This window comes from Aethalodelphis obliquidens, unplaced genomic scaffold (assembly GCF_003676395.1).
Source record: "Aethalodelphis obliquidens isolate GAN/ISIS:26980383/991018 unplaced genomic scaffold, ASM367639v1 scaffold9, whole genome shotgun sequence".
Classification (NCBI taxonomy): Eukaryota; Metazoa; Chordata; class Mammalia; order Artiodactyla; family Delphinidae; genus Aethalodelphis; species Aethalodelphis obliquidens.
The window spans coordinates 27034880-27055320 of NW_020837953.1; the positions used below are offsets into that span (position 1 = coordinate 27034880).

The following is a 20441-nucleotide window of genomic DNA, read 5'->3' on the forward strand; positions in this document are numbered from 1 at the left end:
TCTAATTATTTTCTAGATGGCAAAGGTGATAGAAAGCTGATATTTACATATCACATGTCAACAGCTAAGAAGCTATAAGAAACACTTAATCACCAAACTCAATAATTTGGAAAATTCTTGTAGCCTTTTAACTGTGAATTCTCCCCCACCTCACTTCCCTCCCTGAATTTTAGTTTTGGTTCATGCACTCTTTCAGGAAACATTTTCTGAGCTACTATCCTCACACAGCACTGAGCTAGATAATTTGTCTCTATACGTTTTCTAAGAAATAAAGATATGATTTCCACCCTCAAGGAATGTATAATCTTCCTACAGAGACAACACTGAAAGTTACGTACCAATATGAGAAAATACAAAATGCTATGGACAATAAAGTACTATAGAAAGAGGGAATTCCCTGGTGGTCCAGTGGTTAGGACTCCATACTCTCACTGCCTAAGGCCCAGTTTCAATCCCTGGTCGGGAAACTAAGATACAACAAGCCGCGGGGCGCAGCACAGCGGGGTGGAGCGGGGTGGGGGGAAGTACTAGAGAAAGTTAGAAGGAAATGGGAAGGATTATAGAATTTTAGAATTAGAAGGGACCTATGTAATGTATAGCATGGTGACTATAGTTAACAATAGTGTATTTTTTATTTTAAAGTTGCTAAGAGAGATCTTAAAAGTTCTTATCATTAGAAAAAAAATTCCTGTGTGAGGTAATGTATGTTAACTAAACTTATTGTGGCAACCATCTTGCATTATGTACATATATCAAATCACGTTGTATAACTTAAACTAATACAATGTTATATGGCAATTATATCTCAAAAAAACTGGGGGAAAAACAAGTTAAAGAAAAAGGCTTGTCCATCTTAGAGATGAGATGGGACAAAAAGGGAAGAAATATTAAGCACCTGTTATAAACTACGCACTGTGAGACACATTTTACAACTCTAACCCCTCAATATAACTCTATAACACAGATCTTATCAAAGAAACTAAGCTGTTATAATTAAACTTAAGAGTTGCCATGGCTTTTTATCTTATTTTACCAATATTTCAGCAATTGGGAGACAGTTCTAGGCACTGAAGCAGGTGTCTCTATGAAAAGTAATTTCTCTGCCCAGTGACTGGGTTATATTATAGAGTGAAGTTATTTCTTTAGGCAGCAGTAAGAAAAAAGTTTACTTTTGGAAAAATTTTTCTTTTACTTAACGAAGTTTGTGGGTGTCAAGCACAAGTATCACAGGCACAGGGGTTAAGCAGCCACATTTCCGAGAGAAGCTCTTTCTGAGCCACCACCCCCACTCTCCAACTCTTTCCAAAAGGTCTAGTCCTGGGAGTTCCCAGGCAGTCCAGTGGTTATGATTCCGCACTTCCACTGCAGGGGGCACGGGATCCCAAATGCAGCATGGTGCCGCCAAAAAGAAAAATGAAACAAACAAACAAAAGGTCTAGTCCAAGCACTTGCTTAATCAAATGAAGAGTTCAATACATTTTCACTTTTGGGAAACTAAAGTTCAGAGGCATTTAGTATACCAAGTATACAGAGCTAATATGCTAGAACAAGGATCCAAACCCAAGTCTAATTCCAAAGACAATGTTTTTTCTTGTTTTTTTCTACCACCCTTGTGATAGACTTGCCCTGGATCAGTAAGCAAATGGCAGAGCCTTCTACATTCAGTACACTCTCTAATATACTACGAAGGATGCAGACATCAAAGAGGGCTTTTGGTCCCTTGGCAAAAATAATTTAAGCCACCTTATTTTGCACAGGCTTCCCTTGATTTCCTAAGTAGAATGGAATAACATGAGAAATAACTGTGAATGTGGCCAAACCTCATTGGAAGAAAAACATCACTACTTGCAAACTTTACTGTGCACACAAAGGACCACTATTCTTCATAACCACTGAAAGCATCAATTCCTATGCCACATGACATCCACAGGCACAGAGCTGGCTCTTCTGAGCTTCTCTCATAGAATGTTCCAATAGGTCTAGGAGCAAAAGCATGCAGAATACCATATACATATAACATTTAACTTTCACAAATCATTCTCTTCACAATTTTATTTCCTCATTTTAAAAAATACTTTTTATTATAATTTAAAACATATACAAAAACAGCGTAATAGTATAATGAATTCCCACATACGCATCACACAGCTCCAACAACTATCGACCCATAGCTAACCTTGCCCCATCCACTTCCCCCTTTACCAGATTATTTTGAAGCAAGTCCCAGGAATCACATCATTTCATCTGTAAATAACAAGAATTCCTCATCATAAAATATCCAGTTCATATTTCCAGCTATTTTATAAATGTCATATTTTTTAAGATAAAAAAAAACCAGTATCCAAATAAAGGCCATATATTGCAATCGCTGATAGGTCTTGTGAGTTTTTTAATCTACAGATTCCCATCTTTTTTTTCTTACAATTTATTTGTTAAACAATAACATAAATTGTATATGGATACATATATATACATCATTAAATAGAAATAAGGAACACCAAGTTCAGGATAGTGACTACCTCTGGTGGTGGGGAGGGAAGAGGAATGGCAAGGGGGTGTGAGTAGGTTCAATTCTATCTGTAATGTTTTATTTCTTTAAAAAACATTAATAAGAAAAGACCTAAAACAATAAAGCTAGGTGGTGGGTATAACAGTATTCATTACTGTTACATGGTATAACTATAATTTTTATATGCTTGAAATATTTAATAATAAAAACATTTTAAAATTAAGAAGTCAGTGGGGAAAGATACAATGATTATATTCTGAAGTTTCAAATGTCCTCCCTTGTAAAATAGGGACCATCACAGTACCTACCTCATAAGGCTGTTGCAAGAATTAATGAGATCATGAACATCAAAGTACTTAGCATACTACAGGCACAACGTAAAAGTTAAATTAGTAGTGGCTGGTTATTATTTTACCCCACCATCATCATCTCCCTGACCCCTGAAGAGTCAGTCAGTCTTAAGATAAGCACAGTAATGGTAGGAAAAGATTGTTAAACCGATAGGAAACTTCCCCTGGTCCCTGCTTGTTAAGAAATTATTCAGTATGCTCTAATCCCTTCTAATTTAACCCAGCATCTTGTCAACCACACTGTCGCAATAAATTGGTTAAAGATGAGGCCGTATGGACATTTGAAATATCAGGCAAATTCTGCAAATTAACGGTCACTGAAGTGAGACACTGGACTAAAATTCAGAGACCTCTGTATTTCACTTGAAGTCTCTGAACCTCAATACAGATGAGAACACCATTCTGAAAAATGGGGGATAATTAGTCACTGTTAACTTCAAACACAGATTATCATGAGGATCAAATGAGGGGATGTTTATGAAAGCATTCTAAACCTAAAAGCCTTATACTAATGAAAGTTGATATTTAATAAATCTGCAAGGGAGGAAAAATAATCCCGGATAAAACTGAAGTTCTAAAGTGAAGTTCCACAAGACAGCCTTAGTACTTCCCTGTCTGCCATTCCACCATCACCTGCCTTTCTTGGCACTTGCTTTGTAGTGATCTGAAATATGAGGATCTCCTTATTTTTAAAGGAAAAATATTTTCACCATCTCCCAAGTCTATCTCTTAATTCTCTGCTCCCCATCCCTTCTGTGACCCTATTCTGTCCTTCCATGTCTCTCTCACCTGTCCACCCCCCTCTTCACACTTCAGTTTACCACCCCCTCCCTCTGTTCTCTAACCTCCTGGTTGCAACTTCAGAAACTGGCTCCCTTTCTATTTTTATCGTACCTAAGAAAACCTACTGCCTTAAAGCACAAAGCCTTATTTTATTAAGGCCACGAAAACTGCAACACCAGACACAACCCCACATCCCTCTTTCAAGGCTCTAAAGCCAAGACCATTACCAAGCTGGATCTGACAGGTATGGCCAAGGGAAAGGATTATTTCCAAGAGACCGGACTTCCCCAATGACCTTTAATTTCCAACCTTTCCTACATGCAATACATGTGAGACATACAGCACTAAAGGCACTCAGTAGGCTTTATCACTCCATAAAACGGCCATAAAGTTTAATCAAAATCAAACTGAACTGAAATTATCTGAGAATTCTGCAATGCCCTTTGCCGTAAACACTGCAGGACAGAAAAACGACCCAGGACTGGAAATCTCTGCTTGAGGTAACGTTTCGCTTAGATAAGGGTGCCAGGACATCATCCCACATGGGCATAAAGACAAAATACTTCCCAGCTGCAGCAACAGGTTTCTTTTTAAAAAGAAAATGTCTTTTAAATGATTTAGATAGGTTTGCTAAAGCTTGAAGCCTCTAACAAATCCACAGGAAACGAGGTCAGGTTGGGGCAGCAGGAACGCAACTCAATCACTTCCTCTCCGGGGCCCACCCTGCAGTGCCAACTGCCCGCCCTCCAGCCCAGGAAGGAACCGGTGCCGCCTCCAGTCCTACAGCGCTAGGAGGAAGGGGAATCGCAGTTCACCCTTCGTAGGATACGGCTTGTCCGCCCCCAGCTCTCCCTCAGAAGCGCTGCGACACGGCATCGCCCTCGGGGCTGGGCCTTCGCACTTCCCGCCTCCGGCTCCCCTCCTCCCAAAAGACCAAGAGTTCCCGCCTCCCGGGAAAGGCGGGAGAAGCGCGGGGCTTGCTGCCCACCCCTCCCCCAGCAGGAGCAAAAGCGGCCCGCCAGCAGGCCAGCGCAGTGCACCCTCACCCTGCGGATGGCTGCCCACCCCACACCTCAGCTGGACCCGGGCCTCCGCTCCCCCCTGGGGCGGCTCAGCCTCTCCACCCCCCAGCCCCCCGCTCGCAAGGCGCGGCCAGAAAGACCGCGATCTTCTGCCTACCGACACCCTCCCGGCCCCGTGGGGTAGAGGGCAGAAGCACTCCCTCCATCTCCACCTCCAGCCCCCCCGCCCCCCCTGGGTAGGGAGAACGGACCTCACTCCCCCTCTCGGGTAACCAGACGGCCTCCCTTTGCCTCGGCAGGGTGAGGGGCATCTATCGCCCGCCGACGTGGAGGTGGGGGGCAGAGACACTCCCCCCCCCCGACCGCCATCACCTCAGAAACGACAACAAGCCCTTCTCCCGCCAGGGTGAGGGCCTCTCAACCCCTCAACGGGGCGGACGGCTTGCGCGGCCCTCTGCAGAAGCAACAGGCGACCCCATCCCCCTCCCAGCCGAGGAACGCCGACCCCCTCGTCCCTCAGCTGTTCACCTCCAGAAGCCGGGCCCAAGCCTAGGTGAACGACTGCACCTCACTCCGCCCCCTGCGCCATCTTATCGCCCCCTCCCCGACCTCCCCCACCGCGAGGCTGCCGGGCCAGCGCCAGGGGGAGGGCAAACAGGCAGTGATTGGCAGGAAACCGCCCCGCCTCTCAGAAGGTTGTGCCCCGCGCAAGCGCCGCAGCTCCGCCCTCCGCACCGCTTACCCCACCTACTGGCTCCACCCCTTTTCGTCTCATCGACCGGCTCGACTTTTCGCTGCTCCTGACTCTTTCCTGGCTGCTGGTAGGAGGACAAGGGTCCAGGCCGAGCAAGCCGAGCGACGAGTTCAGCTGATGCAACCTAACTGGACCTGCGTGACAGTTCCCGGCACGCGGCGGCGGCGGCGACCGAGAAAGGGGCGCGAGTGCTGGGCTCAGGGTGGGAGACGGAGGGGACAGAGCCATGGGGGACGCTCTGAGCCCTGAAGAGAAGCTGCACCTTATCACCCGGAACCTGCAGGTTGGGCCTCGGGGTTGGAAGTGCGCCGTTGGGGACTGGGGGCCGGAGGTCCAGTGATCCTGAGCCCCGCTACGGGGTCATAAGTGTGTGAGGCCGGGGACTCCGCGCCGAGGCCGCTCTGAGAGAGATTGCAGTCCTCACTGCCCGTCGGTCAGTCCCACAGAAATCACAGTAGGCTCACCTCCAGTGTGCAGTTACTTGTGTTGAGCCAGGCTTCGAATCCAGGGCTCCCACCCCACCCACCCTATTATGTGCCAGGCGCGGTGCTAGGCGCTGGGGGATACGTCGGGCGGACCCTGCCCTCCCAGAGCATGTCTGGAGGAAATCAGACGTTTAAAATGACCCATAATCCAAACATTTAATTACAGTCGAAACAAGTACTGGAAGGTACATTACGCGGAGATCTTTCTTGAAAGGAAGTTTCGAGGGAGGGCCGGGGGCAGTGTCAGGGAAAGCTGAGGAAGTGACCTCTAAACTGCGCCCTGAAGGATGCGGATCACTTCTTCACTCCACATGTGTTCCTGCTGGTTCCAGGCACTGAAGGAGTAGAAGTTAACCAGAATACTGGGGGCTAAAAACGTGTCAGGTAGAAGGAACCCAGGTCAAGATCCAGAGGGAAGAAAGAACCCTGTGGTTCAGAGAGAAGGCTAACTTGGCTGGAGTAGAGGAAGCAAAATGCAGACCAAGCACTAGGAAATATTTATGTTGCTCATTCCCTTGACTCAGGCCTCTACTGTCACGCTGCCTGGAAGGCCTTTCTTGGCCACGTTATTTAAATAACAAACCGCTGCCACCAGAACTGCCACATCCCTTGCTCTGTCTTTTGTTGTTGTTGTTTCTCCATAGAACTTACCACCATCTGACATCCTATACATTTTACGTGTTTGTTTAGGAGGCACAGGCAGGGACCAGGTCATGAAGGCCTTGTAAGCTATGTTTAACATTGGGGTTTTAGAAAGGGCAGTGGTTACATTAGTTAGGCCACAGCTTGCTTTTCTCTTTTTATGAGATACAAGTAACATATCATAAAATCCACCCTTTTAAAGTGTGCAATTCAGTGGTTTTGTTTTGTTTTGTTTTGTTTTTTTGCGGTACACGGGCCTCTCACTGTTGTGACCTCTCCTGCTGCGGAGCAGGCTCCGGACGCGCAGGCCCAGCGGCCATGGCCCACGGGCCCAGCCACTCCACGGCATGTGGGATCCTCCCGGACTGGGGCACGAACCCATGTACCCTGCATCGGCAGGCGGACTCACAACCACTGTGCCACCGGGGAAGCCCAATTCAGTGGGTTTTGATGTAGCAACAGGGTTGTTCAATTATCACCATTATTTAATGCCAGAACATTTTCATCATCAAAAATAACCTGTACCCATTAGCAATCACTGACCATTCCTCCCATCTCCCCAGCCCTAGGGAAACATGAATCTGCTTTCTGTCTCTAATTTGCCTGTTCTAAACATTTCATATAAATGGAATCATAATATGTGGCCTTTTGTGTCTGGCTTATTTCACTTAGCATAATGTTTTCAAGTTTCATCCATGTTGCACTTATCAGAACTCTATTCCTTATGACGGCTGAATAATATTCCATTATATGAATATACTACATTTTGTTTCTGCATTTGTCAGTTGATGGACATTTGGGTTATTTTCACTCATAATTTGATCTTAACCAGAGATTCTTGCATGCTTCCCTTTAGGCAGATCCTTTGTTTCCTAACCTCTCTCCATAAAATAAAGAGAGGTTGGGAAGAAATGGCACACAAAGCTAGTGGCATTGACTTACTCAGGTTTTAAAGGGTAAGTGATATGACCTTTCCTTGAGTAGTGAAAACTCTCCAAGTATCCAAATAGTCAGCGGCTCAGAGGATCAGCCTCCAGCTGGCTTGGAACACAAGATTTTAACAAATCCTACTAATAGGTGATTCAAACCAGCAAAACAATTTTTGTCTTTCATGGCTTCCAACAGCCCCCCACAAACCGTCACCTGAAGAAACACTAAAATCTCTTATCAGCAGCATACTAGCCTATTAGGATTTTTCCAATATTGTCTTAGGGCAAAAGGAAATTATTATTAAAGTATTTAAATAGGTGAATGAGTTAATCAAATTTTGGTTTTTAAAGACCTCTCTGGCTTTCTTTTGGGACATGGATTGGAGAGAACAAGAATAGATATGGGAGACCTGTTAAGAGGCTATTACGGTTATCTTGGTGTGATCTCTAATGATGGCCAAGACTAGGTTGGTGGTGTAGAGGCGGAAAGAAGTAGGAGGACTTAAGAGCTGTTTCACAGTAACTTATGCAACTCAGTGAATGATAGTACCATTTATTGCACTGGGGTGAAACTAAGTGAAAAAGATGGTTGGGGAGTGAGGTAAGAAGGTGAAAGCATGAGTTTAATTTTGCACGTGTTGTGTTTGAATTAACTGGGTTGATAACAAGTACATGTATATAGGTGTGAGCAGGAGATTTGGTAGTTACTAGCTCATAAGTAGTAATTGAAACAACTGAAGAGGATCAGTTAGGGAGAATGTAGAGTAAGAAGAGAAGAGATAGGGCCCCAAGGATTGCTATTATTTAAATGATTAGGAAGAAGAACAGCTGCAAAGAAAATTGAGTCCCAGCAGCCAGAAAAGTAGGAGGAAAACTAAGACAGTAAAATAGAGAAAACCAAAAGAGGAGATTGTTTCGGGGGGAGTGAGGACTAAAAAGTATTCACTGAATTTAGCAACACGGAGGCCATCTGTGATCTTAGCAAGAGCATTTTCAGTGGTGTGATGCTGTGTAGAATTCAGACTAGAAGGGGAGATAAGGAATGGAGAGCAGAATGAGAGACACCTTTCAAGAAATTGGCTGTGAAAGGAAGGAGCATGAGCTAAAAGTAGATGGAGGGGAAGATACGGTTAGAGACATGCTCCATTCCCCTAACATCAGTGTCTGCACTGGAGTGGTACTGGCAAGAGCACCGGCTTCATTTGGCTGTCACTCAGCACTGAGAGCCTGGCTAGACCTCCCTGCTGGCTCTGAGCCTGGACCCTCAGTGAAACATACCTTTGTTTTCCTTGTCACAGGGTAAAGGATGAGCAAGGTGGGGCACTGGCATTAAACCAGCTCTTCTGCTTCCACAACAGGAGGTTCTCGGGGAAGAGAAGGTGAAGGAGATACTGAAGGAGCGGGAACTTAAAGTTTACTGGGGGACAGCAACCACAGGCAAACCACATGTGGCTTACTTTGTGCCTATGTCTAAGATCGCGGACTTCCTGAAAGCAGGATGTGAGGTAAGAACTAATGTTATAAAGCAAGCAGTTGCCCTTGGGCAATGGCCAAAAGAGAGACTTAACAAGACTTACCTCACTTGTTTGGAGGTACTTGGACGAATTCACATTTTGATGGCCCCTTATCTCTTATGCCCAGGTAACAATTCTGTTTGCGGATCTTCACGCGTACCTGGATAACATGAAGGCCCCATGGGAACTTCTAGAACTCCGAACCAGCTATTATGAGAATGTGATCAAGGCAATGCTGGAGAGCATTGGGGTACCCTTGGAGAAGCTCAGGTTCATCAAAGGCACTGATTACCAGCTCAGCAAGTAAGTGCTCAGTCATCCACCCTCCTTGTGGCTCTGGTGCTCCTAGCTAGTTACAGGCCTGGGGAGTCAAGGATTAGAAGTTGTTGGGCTCTACCTGTTAAGAACCATTAAAAATTGTATACACTTTGTCCTTTTAATTCATCCATCAAAAATCTACTGACTAGTAAATGCCTCGGTACCATACTGTTTGCTGGAAATATAAGTGTAACCACAACAAAGTCCTTGGCCTTGCAGACCTCACAGCATATGGGAGAGTGGTGAAAAACTCAGTCTCACTTTCTTCTTCCAGCCTCAGCAAATAATGATAAAAGAAATGTGAAAGAAAAATTTATATTTGTAACATTAACATACATATAATTTTATGTCCTAATTTTTTAATGTACAGTTTCCTAAGTAACTGCCGCCCACTCCCCCTATCCCCTGCCCGCTGCCTCATAGTTTCCACATTCTTTAATTTTTTTAAGCTCTCAAATAAGCCATGTATCACTCTAATGGTCGCTTTTGCATTTAAACCCTTAGAACAACTTTTTAAGGTAAGCATTGTTCTATCCTATTTCACAGATAAGGAAATAGATTCAGATTTAACTTTCCCAAGTTCATGCAGCCAGTAAGTAAAAGGACCATCATGTGAACCCAGATCTTGCTTACAAGTTGATTTCTTTTTTTACTTCATCTAACTTAACTTTCTTTACATTCCCCACTGTTGGACATTTAGAGTTTTAAATAAAGCATATACCTCAGAGATATTGCAGGTTTGGTTCTAAACCACCTCAATAAAGTACATATCACAATAAAGGGGGTCATATGAATATTTTGATTTCCCAGTGCATACAAAAGTTATGTTTACACTATACTGTAGTCTGTTAAGTGTGCAGTAGCATTATGTCTAAAAAAAAAATGTGTGTGCCTTAATTTAAAAATACTTTGTCATGGGCTTACCTTTTGGCATAGTGGTTCGGAATCCACCTGCCAATGCAGGGGACATGGGTTTGAGCCCTGGTCCGGGAAGATCCCACCTGCCGTGGAGCAACTAAGCCCATGCACCACAATTACTGAGCCTGTGCTCTAGAGCCCACGAGCCACAACTACTGAACCTGCGCACGAAGAGCCTGTGCTCCGCAAAAAGAGAAGCCACTGCAATGAGAAGCCCATGCACCGCAATGAAGAGTGGCCCCCGCTTGCCGCAATTAGAGAAAAGCCCGCATGCAACAAAAAAGACCTAACACAGCCAAAAATAAAATAAATTTTAAAAATAGATTAATTAAAAAATAAAAACACTTTGTTGTTAAAAAAATGCTGACCATCATCTTAGCCTTCAGCAAGTCATAATCTTTTTGCTGGTGGAGGGTCTTGCCTTGGTGTTGATGACTGCTGACTGATCAGGGTGATGGTTATTGAAGGTTGGGGTGGCCGTGGCGGTTTTTTAAAATAAGACAACAGTGGAGTTTGTCACATCAATTGACTCTTTCAGAAACAATTTCTCTATAACTTGCAATACATTTTCACAGCATTCTACCCTCAGTAGAACTTCTTTGAAAATTGGAGTCAATCCTCTCAAACCCTGCCACTGCTTTATCAACTAAGTTTATGTAATCTTCTAAGTCTTTTGTTGTCATTTCAACAGTCTTCATAGTATCTTTTTAAAATTTTATTTATTTTTTTATATAGCAGGTTCTTATTAGTTATCCATTTCATACATATTAGTGTATACATGTCAATCCCAATCTCCCAATGCATCCCACCACCCCCCACCACCACCACTTTCCCCCCTTGGTGTCGATATGTTTGTTCTCTACACTTCATAGCAACTTCACCAGGAGTAGTTTCCATATCAAGAAACCACTTTCTCCTCTCATCCGTAAGAAGCAACTCCTCATCCGTTTAAGTTTTATCATGAAATTGCAGCAATTCAGGCTCCACTTGTAGTTCTAGTTCTCTTGCTGTTTCCACCACATCTGCAGTTACTTCCGGCACTGAAGTTTTGAACCCCTCAATTTCACCCCTGAAGGTTGGAATCAACTTCTTCCAAATCCTGTTCATGTTGATGTTTTGACTCCTTCCCATGAATCACAAATGTTTTTAATGACATCTAAAATGGTGAATCCTTTCCAGAAGGTTTTCAATTTACTTTTCCCAGATCCATCAGAGGAATAGCTGTCTAGAATGGTGAATCCTTTCCAGAAGGTTTTCAATTTACTTTTCCCAGATCCATCAGAGGAATAACTGTCTATGACAGCTATAGCCTTACGAAATGTATTTCTAAAATAATGACACTTAAAAGTCGAAATTACTCTTTGATCCACAGGCTGCAGGATGGATGTTGTGTTAACAGGCATGAAAACAACATTAATGTCATTGTGCATCTCTGTCAGAGCTCTTGGGTGACCAGATGCATTGTCAATGAGCAGTAATGTTTTGAAAAGAAACTTTTTCTGAGTAGTAAGTCTCAATGGTGGGCTTAAAATATTCAGTAAACCATGTTATAAACAAATGTGCTGTCACCTAGGCTTTGTTGTTCCATGTGTACATCACAGGCAGAGAAGATTTAGCATAATTCTTAAGGGCCCTAGGATTTTTGGAATGATGAATGAGCACTGGCTTCAAGTTAAAGTTACCAGCTATATTTGCCCCTAACAGCCTGTCCTTGAAGCTTTGAAGCCAGGCACTGACTTCTCTCTTGCTATGAAAGTACTAGATGGCATCTTCTTCCAATATAAGGTGGTTTCGTCTTCATTGAAAATCTGTTGTTTAGTGGAGCCACCTTCATTAATTATTTTACCTAGATCTTCCAGGTGACTTGCTACAGCTTCTACATCAGCACCTGCTTCTTCACCTTGCACTTTTATGTTATGGAGATGGCTTCTTTCCGTAAACCTCATGAAGTCTGAAGCTCGCAAAACTATTGATTTCACTATGGCAAAAAATTTCAGCTTGTTGAAGGCTCAGATGATGGTTAGTGTTTTTTAACATTTATTAATTAAGGTATTAGATTTTTTTAAATAAGGTATTACATTTTAAATAAGGTATTACATTTTTTTAGGCATAATGCTATTGCAAACTTAATAGACTACAGTATAGTGTAAACATAACTTGTATATGCACTGGGAAACCAAAAATCTGTGTGACTCACTTTATTACAATATTCATTTCCTTGCAGTTGTCTGAAACTGAACCCACAATATCCCCAAGGTATGCCTACAATATGAAAGATCACTGATCACAGATCACCATAACAAATATAATAATAATGAAAAAGTTTGAAATATTTAAGTTACCAAAATGCGACACAGAGACATGAAGTGAGCAAACACTGTTGGAAAAATGGCGCCGATAGACTTGCTTGATGAAAGGAGTTTGCCACAAACCTTAAATTTTTAACAAACACAGTATTTGCAAGGCACAATAAAGTGAAGTGCAGTAAAACGAGGTCTGCCTCTACTAAGAAATTCACCCAGAATACAGCCCAGAGAGATGGACAAAAAAACTGTAAGCATGGTTGAGATGTGGATAAGAACTTTTGTTTCCAACAATCTGGCAGACTAGGTACTCTGACCAACCTTCCTGCTGAAAAACATTTTTTTTAATTTATTTATTTTATTTATTTTTGGCTGTGTTGGGTCTTCGTTGCTGTGCACGGGCTTTCTCTAGTTGCAGCGAGTGGGGGCTACTCTTTTGTTGCGGTTCACAAGCTTCTCATTGCGGTGGCTTCTCTTGTTGCAGAGCATGGGCTCTAGGCGCATGGGCTTCAGTAGTTGTGGCTCATGGGCTCTAGAGCGCAGGCTCAGTAGTTGTGGCGTACAGGTTTAGTTGCTCTGTGGCATGTGGGATCTTCCTGGACCAGGGCTCGAACCCACGTCCCCTGCATTGGCAGGTGGATTCTTAACCACCACGCCACCAGGGAGACCCTGAAAAGCATTTTTAAAATGCTGCATAAGGGACTTCCCTGGTGGTCCAGTAGTTAAGAATCCACGTTCCAATACAGGAGACGAGGGTTCAATCCCTGGCTGGGGAACTAAGATCCCATATGCTGCAGGGCAACTAAGCCTGCCGGCACTTTAGAGCCTGCATGCTGCAACTACTGAGCCCGCTCCCTATGGAGCCTGCATGCACTCCACAACTAAAGAGAAGCTGGCGTGCTGCAGCTAAGACCTGATGCAGCCAAATAAATTAAAAAAAAAATGCTGGATAAAATATTTTTAAAGTTTCCTAGATGCTTCAAATAAATGAATTGGCAAATTAGTCAAGAATACTCAGTGGCGGGCTTCCCTGGTGGCACAGTGGTTAAAAATCCTCCTGCCAGTGCAGGGGACACGGGTTCAAGCCCTGGTCTGGGAAGATCCCACATGCCACGGAGTAACAAAGCCTGTGCGCCACAACTACTGAGCCTGTGCTCTAGAGCCAGTGAGCCACAACTACTGAAGCCCGTGTGCCTAGAGCCCGTGCTCCACATCAAGGAAGCCACCACAACGAGAAGCCTGCTCACCGCAATGAAGAGTAGCCCCCACTCGCTGCAACTAGAGAAAGCCCACGCACAGCAACAAAGACCAAACTCAGCCAAAAATAAATAAATATGTTTTTTTTTTTTTTAAAAGAATACTCAGTGTCCAGAAACCAAGTGAAAGTGGAAATACAAAGAGATTTGTATTTCAGTTAATCTAAGATGCTTTCAAAAATACTGCTAATTAGAGACTTCCCTGGCAGTCTAGCAGTTAAGACTCTGCACTTCCACTGCAGGGGGCACGGGTTCAATCCCTGTCAGGGAACTAAGATTCTACATGCCATGTGGCACAGCCAAAAAAATAAAATAAAAACAAAAAAAAGCATTGCTAATTAATCTATGACATGCCTTTATTTTAAAAAGTCACCTAGATTTCAGAGATGCTAAATGTTTAAAAAAATGTGTCTTAGAATCTGTAAAATACAAGAACACTTAAGACTACATGTACCTTGAGGGAGCTGGTTGAATTGTATGTGCTTGAATTTTGATTTTTGTGGCCTCACAGACCACAATGGGAAAAAAAAAAAGGAAAAGATAAAACTAGAGTACTAGGCCAAAAGGTCCAATATTTGAGTAATAAGTGTTCCAGAAAAGAGAACAAAGAGTCAGAGGGAAGGAAATGAAGTACTAATTTAAGGACAATTAAAGGACATGAGTTTCCAGATTGAAAGGACCTGTTGAGTGCCTAATAAAACGAATGAAAATAAACCCACACTAAAGTACATTGTCTTGGGACTTCCCTGGTGGTCCAGTAGTTAGGACTGTGCACTTCCACTGCAGGGGACACAGGTTCAGTCCCTGGTCTGCGAACTAAGATCCCACATGAAAAATAAATCAATCAATTAATAAATAAAGTGAATTATCTTGACATTTTAAAGCACTGGGGACAAAAAAAAAAGTATTATACAAACTTCCAAAGGGACAAAAGAAGTCACATACAAAATGTCAGGAATCATGATGGTTTTGCGTTTCTCCAAAGGAATAGTGAAAGCTAAAAGGGGTTGAAGCAAAACCTTTAAAATTATGAAGGAGAGGAATTTCCAACCTAAAAATCTGTACCCACCCAAACTACCTTTCAAGTGTAGTGATAAAATATCTGAAAATATTTACTGAAAAAAAATTATTTTCATGTTTTTGTTGGCTATTTGTGTTTCCTTTTCTGTTAATCAAGTATCTATGCAAGTGTTTTGGCCCATTTTTTAACTTTTTTTTTAAGAGTTCCTTGTGTGTTCTATATACCAAGTCCTTTTTCATTTATATAGCATGAGTATAGAGAATTAACTACTGGAACAGAATAAAGAGTTCAGAAATAGATCCTCACAAATATGGAAGCCTGATATATGCCAGAGCTGGCATTGCAGGTCAGCAGAGCAAGAATAAACTTTTTAAGAAAAAATGGTGCAGACACAATTGGTTATCCACATAGGGAAAAAGATGATCCCTTCATTCCAAGTAGATTAAAATTTTAATTGTAAAGGCCAAACTACAAAACATATAAAAGACAATGTATAGGGCTTCCCTGGTGGCACAGTGGTTGGGGGTCCACCTTCCAATGCAGGGGACGCGGGTTCGTGCCCCAGTCCGGGAGGATCCCGCATGCCACGGAGCGGCTGGGCCCGCGGGCCGTGGCCGCTGGGCCTGTGCGTCCGGAGCCTGTGCTCCGCGGCGGAAGCGGGGGCCGCAACAGTGAGAGGCCCACGTACTGCAAAAAAACAAAAAAGACAATGTATAAAGCTGTCCTATGATTGCAGGTCAGGGAAAATTAAACCAGACACACCAAAAGCACAAATCACAGGAAAAGATAGATGAATTTACCTTCATTACAGTTAAGACCTTCAGTACATCAAAAGTAAGATAAAGTAAAAAGACAAGCCACCAACTGGGAGAAGATGTTTATAACATATATAACTGACAAAGGAGTAACGTCCAGTATTATATGTCAAAAACTGCAAAATCAGTTGTCAAAAATGAATCAATCCAGTGGGAAAAACTTAAATAGGCATTTCACAGAAGAAACCAAACAATGAGTACATTTGCTTAACCCCCTTGGTTATTATTCAAAGAAATACAGGTTAAAATTACAGTGAGAAACCATTCCTGCTTACCAAATTGGCAAAATTTAAAATAGAGTATTAAGTAATAAAATTGATTAAAAGCCGCTCTGTAAAATAGTTTGACATTATCTTGAACTGAAGTTCAAGATGCAAATTCCCTATGATCCAGAAATTCTACTCCTAAGCATATATAAAGGAACTTGCACATGTACACCAGGATACACATATGAGAATATTTATAGCACATTGTTTAGAGATACAAACATAGTATAAAACAGGAAAGAAATACAAAAGTTCAGGCTCGTGGTTGGTTACTCTGGAGAAGGAAGAAATGGGATTGTGGAGGGGTGCACAGGAGCTTTACAAGTGTAGGTCCCTTTTCTTAAACTGAGTGATGGGTATTCTATTCTTAATATTGTTCATTATTCCTTACATGTGTTTAAGTTAAAAGAAATAAAAAAAGACAAGGAAGATAGACTGAAGAAATTCTGATGTTTATTTAATAGGCATTCCAGAAGAAGAGAGTAGAGGGGAATGGCAGAGAAGCCCTATTTCAAGAGATAAGCAAAGAAAAAGATTAAATTAAAGCCATCTTCAAAAAGGAAAAATAAAAAAAATAAAGTAGTATTTATTTTTTAAAAGAATATCCTTTTTTCTGGCTGTGCCACATGGCATGCGGGATCTTAGTTCCCCAACCAGGGATCAAACCCGGGCCCCCTGCAGTGGAAGCTCGGAGTCTTAACCACTGGACCGCCATTGAAGTCCCGATAAAGTCATATTTTAAAGGAGAGGATGGACTGCTCACGTTTTAGAAATTACCAGGCAGTATGCTCTCTGAATGTCTTAAGATTGAGAGAGTAAATTAACACCACCCTTCAGGATTAAACTGAGGCCTGGGCCCTGTCTTACAGCTGTCCCCTCTTGTCTCTTCTCAGAGAGTACACGCTAGATGTGTATCGCCTCTCCTCCGTGGTCACACAGCACGATGCCAAGAAAGCAGGAGCTGAGGTGGTGAAGCAGGTGGAGCACCCTCTGCTGAGTGGCCTGCTGTACCCAGGCCTGCAGGTACCTGGGAGGGATGGAGTTGCCTGATGACCTTTTTTACTCTAACTACTACTGGTCACAAACCTCTCTCTCAGCCCCAGTCAGACCCACATACTGGCTGTTCCTTCACCTTGCCGTAGGCCTTCCTTCCTGTCTTCCTTTCTCCCACTGCCCCTCCCCCAGGCTTCCTGGACCACTCTTTTTTTTAATTTATTTATTTTCTTTAGTTATTTTTGGCTGCATTGGGTCTTCGTTGCTGCACGCGGGCTTCCTCTAGTTGCGGCGAGCAGGGGCTACTCTTCATTGCAGTGTGAGGACTTCTCATTGCAGTGGCTTCTCTTGTTGCAGAGCATGGGGTCTAGGCGTGCAGGCTTCAGTAGTCGTGGCACGCGGGCTCAGTAGTTGTGGCTCGTGGGCTGTAGAGCCACAACTTGCGGGCTTACTTTCTCTGCAGCATGTGGGATCTTCCCGGACCAGGGCTCGAACCAGTGTCCCCTGCACTGGCAGGCAAATTCTTAACCACTGTGCCACCAGGGAAGCCCCTGAACCACTCTTTGCCTTCTTACCCTACCTGTCTGTCCTTTAAAACACTGCTAATCTCACATGTCTTCTTTACGGGTAATCATGATCCCTTAATTGAAGAACATTAATTTCAGAGTGATAAGTGAAAATAAATTTTAAGCATGATCTTATTTCCCATTAAGCAAAACAAACACATCATATTTCCTGTGTGTGCATATTTGTGTGAGCATGGAGAAAGCATGGAAAAATTCAAACCAAGCTATTGATACTGGTTATTAGCTCAGGAAGGTAGGATGAAAATGTCGATAGACTTAGCTTTTCCTTTGTATATTTCTCTAATGTTTGGTATAAGAAAGTCAAGTCATACAAACTACTGTATATAAAATAAACAAGGTCCTACTGTATAGCACAGAGAACCAGATTCAATGTCTTATATTAAATTATAACGGAAAAGGATCTGTAATAGAATATATGTACATAGATATATACATATGTAGAATATATATATATTTTATATACATATATAAAAAACTGAATCACTTTGCTATACACCAGAAACTAACACACATTTAAATCAACTAAACTTTAATAAAAAATTTTCTTTAATTTAAAAAATAAATTTTTTTTTTTAAAAGTTGAAAGAAAGAGGGCTTCCCTGGTGGCGCAGTGCTTGAGAGTCCGCCTGCCGATGCAGGGGACACGGGTTCGTGCCCCGGTCCGGGAAGATCCCACATGCCGTGGAGCAGCTGGGCCCGTGAGCCATGGCCGCTGAGCCTGCGCATCCGGAGCCTGTGCTCCGCAACGGGAGAGGCCACAGCAGTGAGAGGCCCGCATACCGCAAAAAAAAAAAAAAAAAAAAAGTTGAAAGAAAGAAAAGAAAATCAAGTCTTCCCTTGGCCAGGCACTCTAGATCTACAGTGTCCACTATGGTAGCCTCTTGTCATAGTCATATGTGGCTATTGAAGTAATTAAAATTAAAATTTTTAGTTCTCCAATCACACTGGCTGTTATTTCAGTTTGCAGTTTGCTCGTGTGGCTAGAGGCTAACCTGTTGGACAGCACAGATATGGAACGTATTCATCCTCACAAAAAGTTCTGTTGGACAATGCTGTTCTCACATTCTAACTGCTTGCTCACCTTCTCTTCCTCTCCCCCTGAATCCAGTCAGACACTAAATGTTATCAATTCTATTTCTTTTTTTTTTTTTTCTCAACCACTGCGCCATCAGGGAAGCCCTATCAATTCTATTTCTTAAAAATCTCTTAAATTCATTCTTGCTCTACGTCCTCACCGACTTGGTTCATTGTTATTTCTCACCTGGCCTCTCACAGCAGCCTTCTGGCCGTTTTCTTTATCTCTAGTCCTCAGGCCACCACTCCACACTCTGCCGCCTTACTGGTGTGATTTTTCTGCAGTGTGTGAATCATGTTTCTTCCCTCCTTAAAATCACTCACTGGCCAGGATGTTGCTAGGCACCCTCACATGACATTCAGGGTCCTTACCAACTTTACTTTTCTTCTTTTAAAAAATTAATTTATTTATTTTTTGGCTGCGTTGGGTCTTCATTGCGCAGGCTTTCTCTAGTTGCGGTGAGCGGGGGCTACTCTTCATTGCGGTGCGCGGGCTTCTCATTGCGGTGGCTTCTCTTGTTGTGGAGCACAGGCTCTAGGCGCGCAGGCTTCAGTAGTTGTGGCATTCGAGCTCAGTAGTTTTGGCTCGTGGGTTCTAGAGCGCAGGAGCACGGGCTTAGTTGCTCCGCGGCATGTGGGATCTTCCCAGACCAGGGCTCGAACCCATGTCCCCTGCATTGGCAGGCGGATTATTAACCACTGCGCCACCAGGGAAGCCCTTTACCAACTTTTCTAACCTCATCACTCACCACTTCCCACATCCCTTGGAGTTTGTGCTTTTGCAGACTGAATCACTCATAATTTGCCTAAACACTTCACACCTCTGTGCCCTCTCACATTCTGTTTCCTCTGCATGGTGAAAAGCATCTATATATTCAAAACCAAGCTTAGCCCACAATCTGATTCTAGGAAGCCTTCACCACCACCAGTCTGAACAGAGATAATAATTTCTTTCTTCGTGTTAACATGTTCCTTAAATGAACATGTAAGTTAGCCCTTGACATGCTGTATAGAAATTACGTATTCACACGTCTCTCTCCCCAGCTAGTTAATTGGCTTCTTGAAGGCAGAATCTGGGTCTGATTCATCTCTGCGTCCACAGGACTGGCACTAGGCCTGACATCTAATAAGTGATAGTAACTGTTTATACTAGTTCAGTCTTGCCACATTTTTCTGAGCTCTCACACGACTTCCTTTTTATGCCAGTTATTTGACACTTATCACAGGCTGCCTTATTCACAGGTACTTTTGACATGACTATGATATGTCTTCTCTCCCTTCCTCACTGGATTGTGAGCTTCCTGAGAGCAGAGACTCTTCTTATTTTTTTACCCCATGACATCCACATCGAATATTGTTCACTGCAGGCACTCAGCAAATGTGTATCTAGTTCTTGAAGCCAACAGGAAGGCTGAGTGCTGCTTATTTGCTTCCTGGTTCTACCTTTGGAAAATTTTAGTGGTTTTCAAAAGTTTCTGATTTCTTAGACCCATAGAGAGGAAATACAGTAGGAGTTTATGCTCATGTGTTTCTTTCCACAGGCCTTGGATGAAGAGTATTTGAAAGTAGATGCCCAATTTGGAGGAGTTGACCAGAGAAAGATTTTCACCTTTGCGGAGAAGGTTAGAGTCCTTTTTTTCCTATCTTTTTTTCTTTTGACCCGCAGAGGTGTGCATTAAAGTTTCTTGAATGTGCCAGTGCCAGCAATCATATGGTATGGTAGGTATTATTCACCTTGTTTTGCAGATGAGAAAGCTGAGGATAGAGAGAGTAAGAAAGGTGTCCGGTATCACACAGTTAGTGACTGAGCAGGAATTAGCATTCAGATCTGACTCAAAAGCCTGTGCTCTTGCTGCCGCCACCAGGAAGCTGCCCCCAAAGCTGCTGGATTTGCTTCTTTTT

At 43.0% G+C, this 20441-nt stretch overlaps 2 protein-coding genes across 10 annotated transcripts in view; one reads left to right on the plus strand and one right to left on the minus strand.

The window, feature by feature from the left end:
• The window catches only part of S100PBP (S100P binding protein), a 31764-nt gene extending 26466 nt beyond the window's left edge, over positions 1-5298 (minus strand). The window contains exons 1-2 of one of the 5 annotated variants that reach the window (XM_027109264.1): positions 5193-5298; positions 2203-2244 (exon numbers count right to left, since the gene is read on the minus strand). The gene's annotated coding sequence lies outside the window, so the exon portion shown is untranslated. Of the gene's footprint in view, positions 1-1820; positions 4775-5192 lie in introns of those variants that run through there. The other 4 variants (XM_027109263.1, XM_027109262.1, XR_003433333.1 and 1 more) reach the window with 4 other exon arrangements.
• The window catches only part of YARS1 (tyrosyl-tRNA synthetase 1), a 31285-nt gene continuing 15733 nt past the window's right edge, over positions 4890-20441 (plus strand). For 2 of the 5 annotated variants that reach the window (XM_027109261.1, XM_027109259.1), the window contains exons 1-5: positions 5536-5701; positions 8833-8979; positions 9116-9291; positions 16779-16908; positions 20081-20161. In XM_027109261.1, the coding sequence (XP_026965062.1) occupies positions 5645-5701; positions 8833-8979; positions 9116-9291; positions 16779-16908; positions 20081-20161 (591 nt within the window). In that variant the 5' untranslated portion in view covers positions 5536-5644. Of the gene's footprint in view, positions 5702-8772; positions 8980-9115; positions 9292-16778; positions 16909-20080; positions 20162-20441 lie in introns of all 5 variants that reach the window. The other 3 variants (XM_027109256.1, XM_027109257.1, XM_027109260.1) reach the window with 3 other exon arrangements.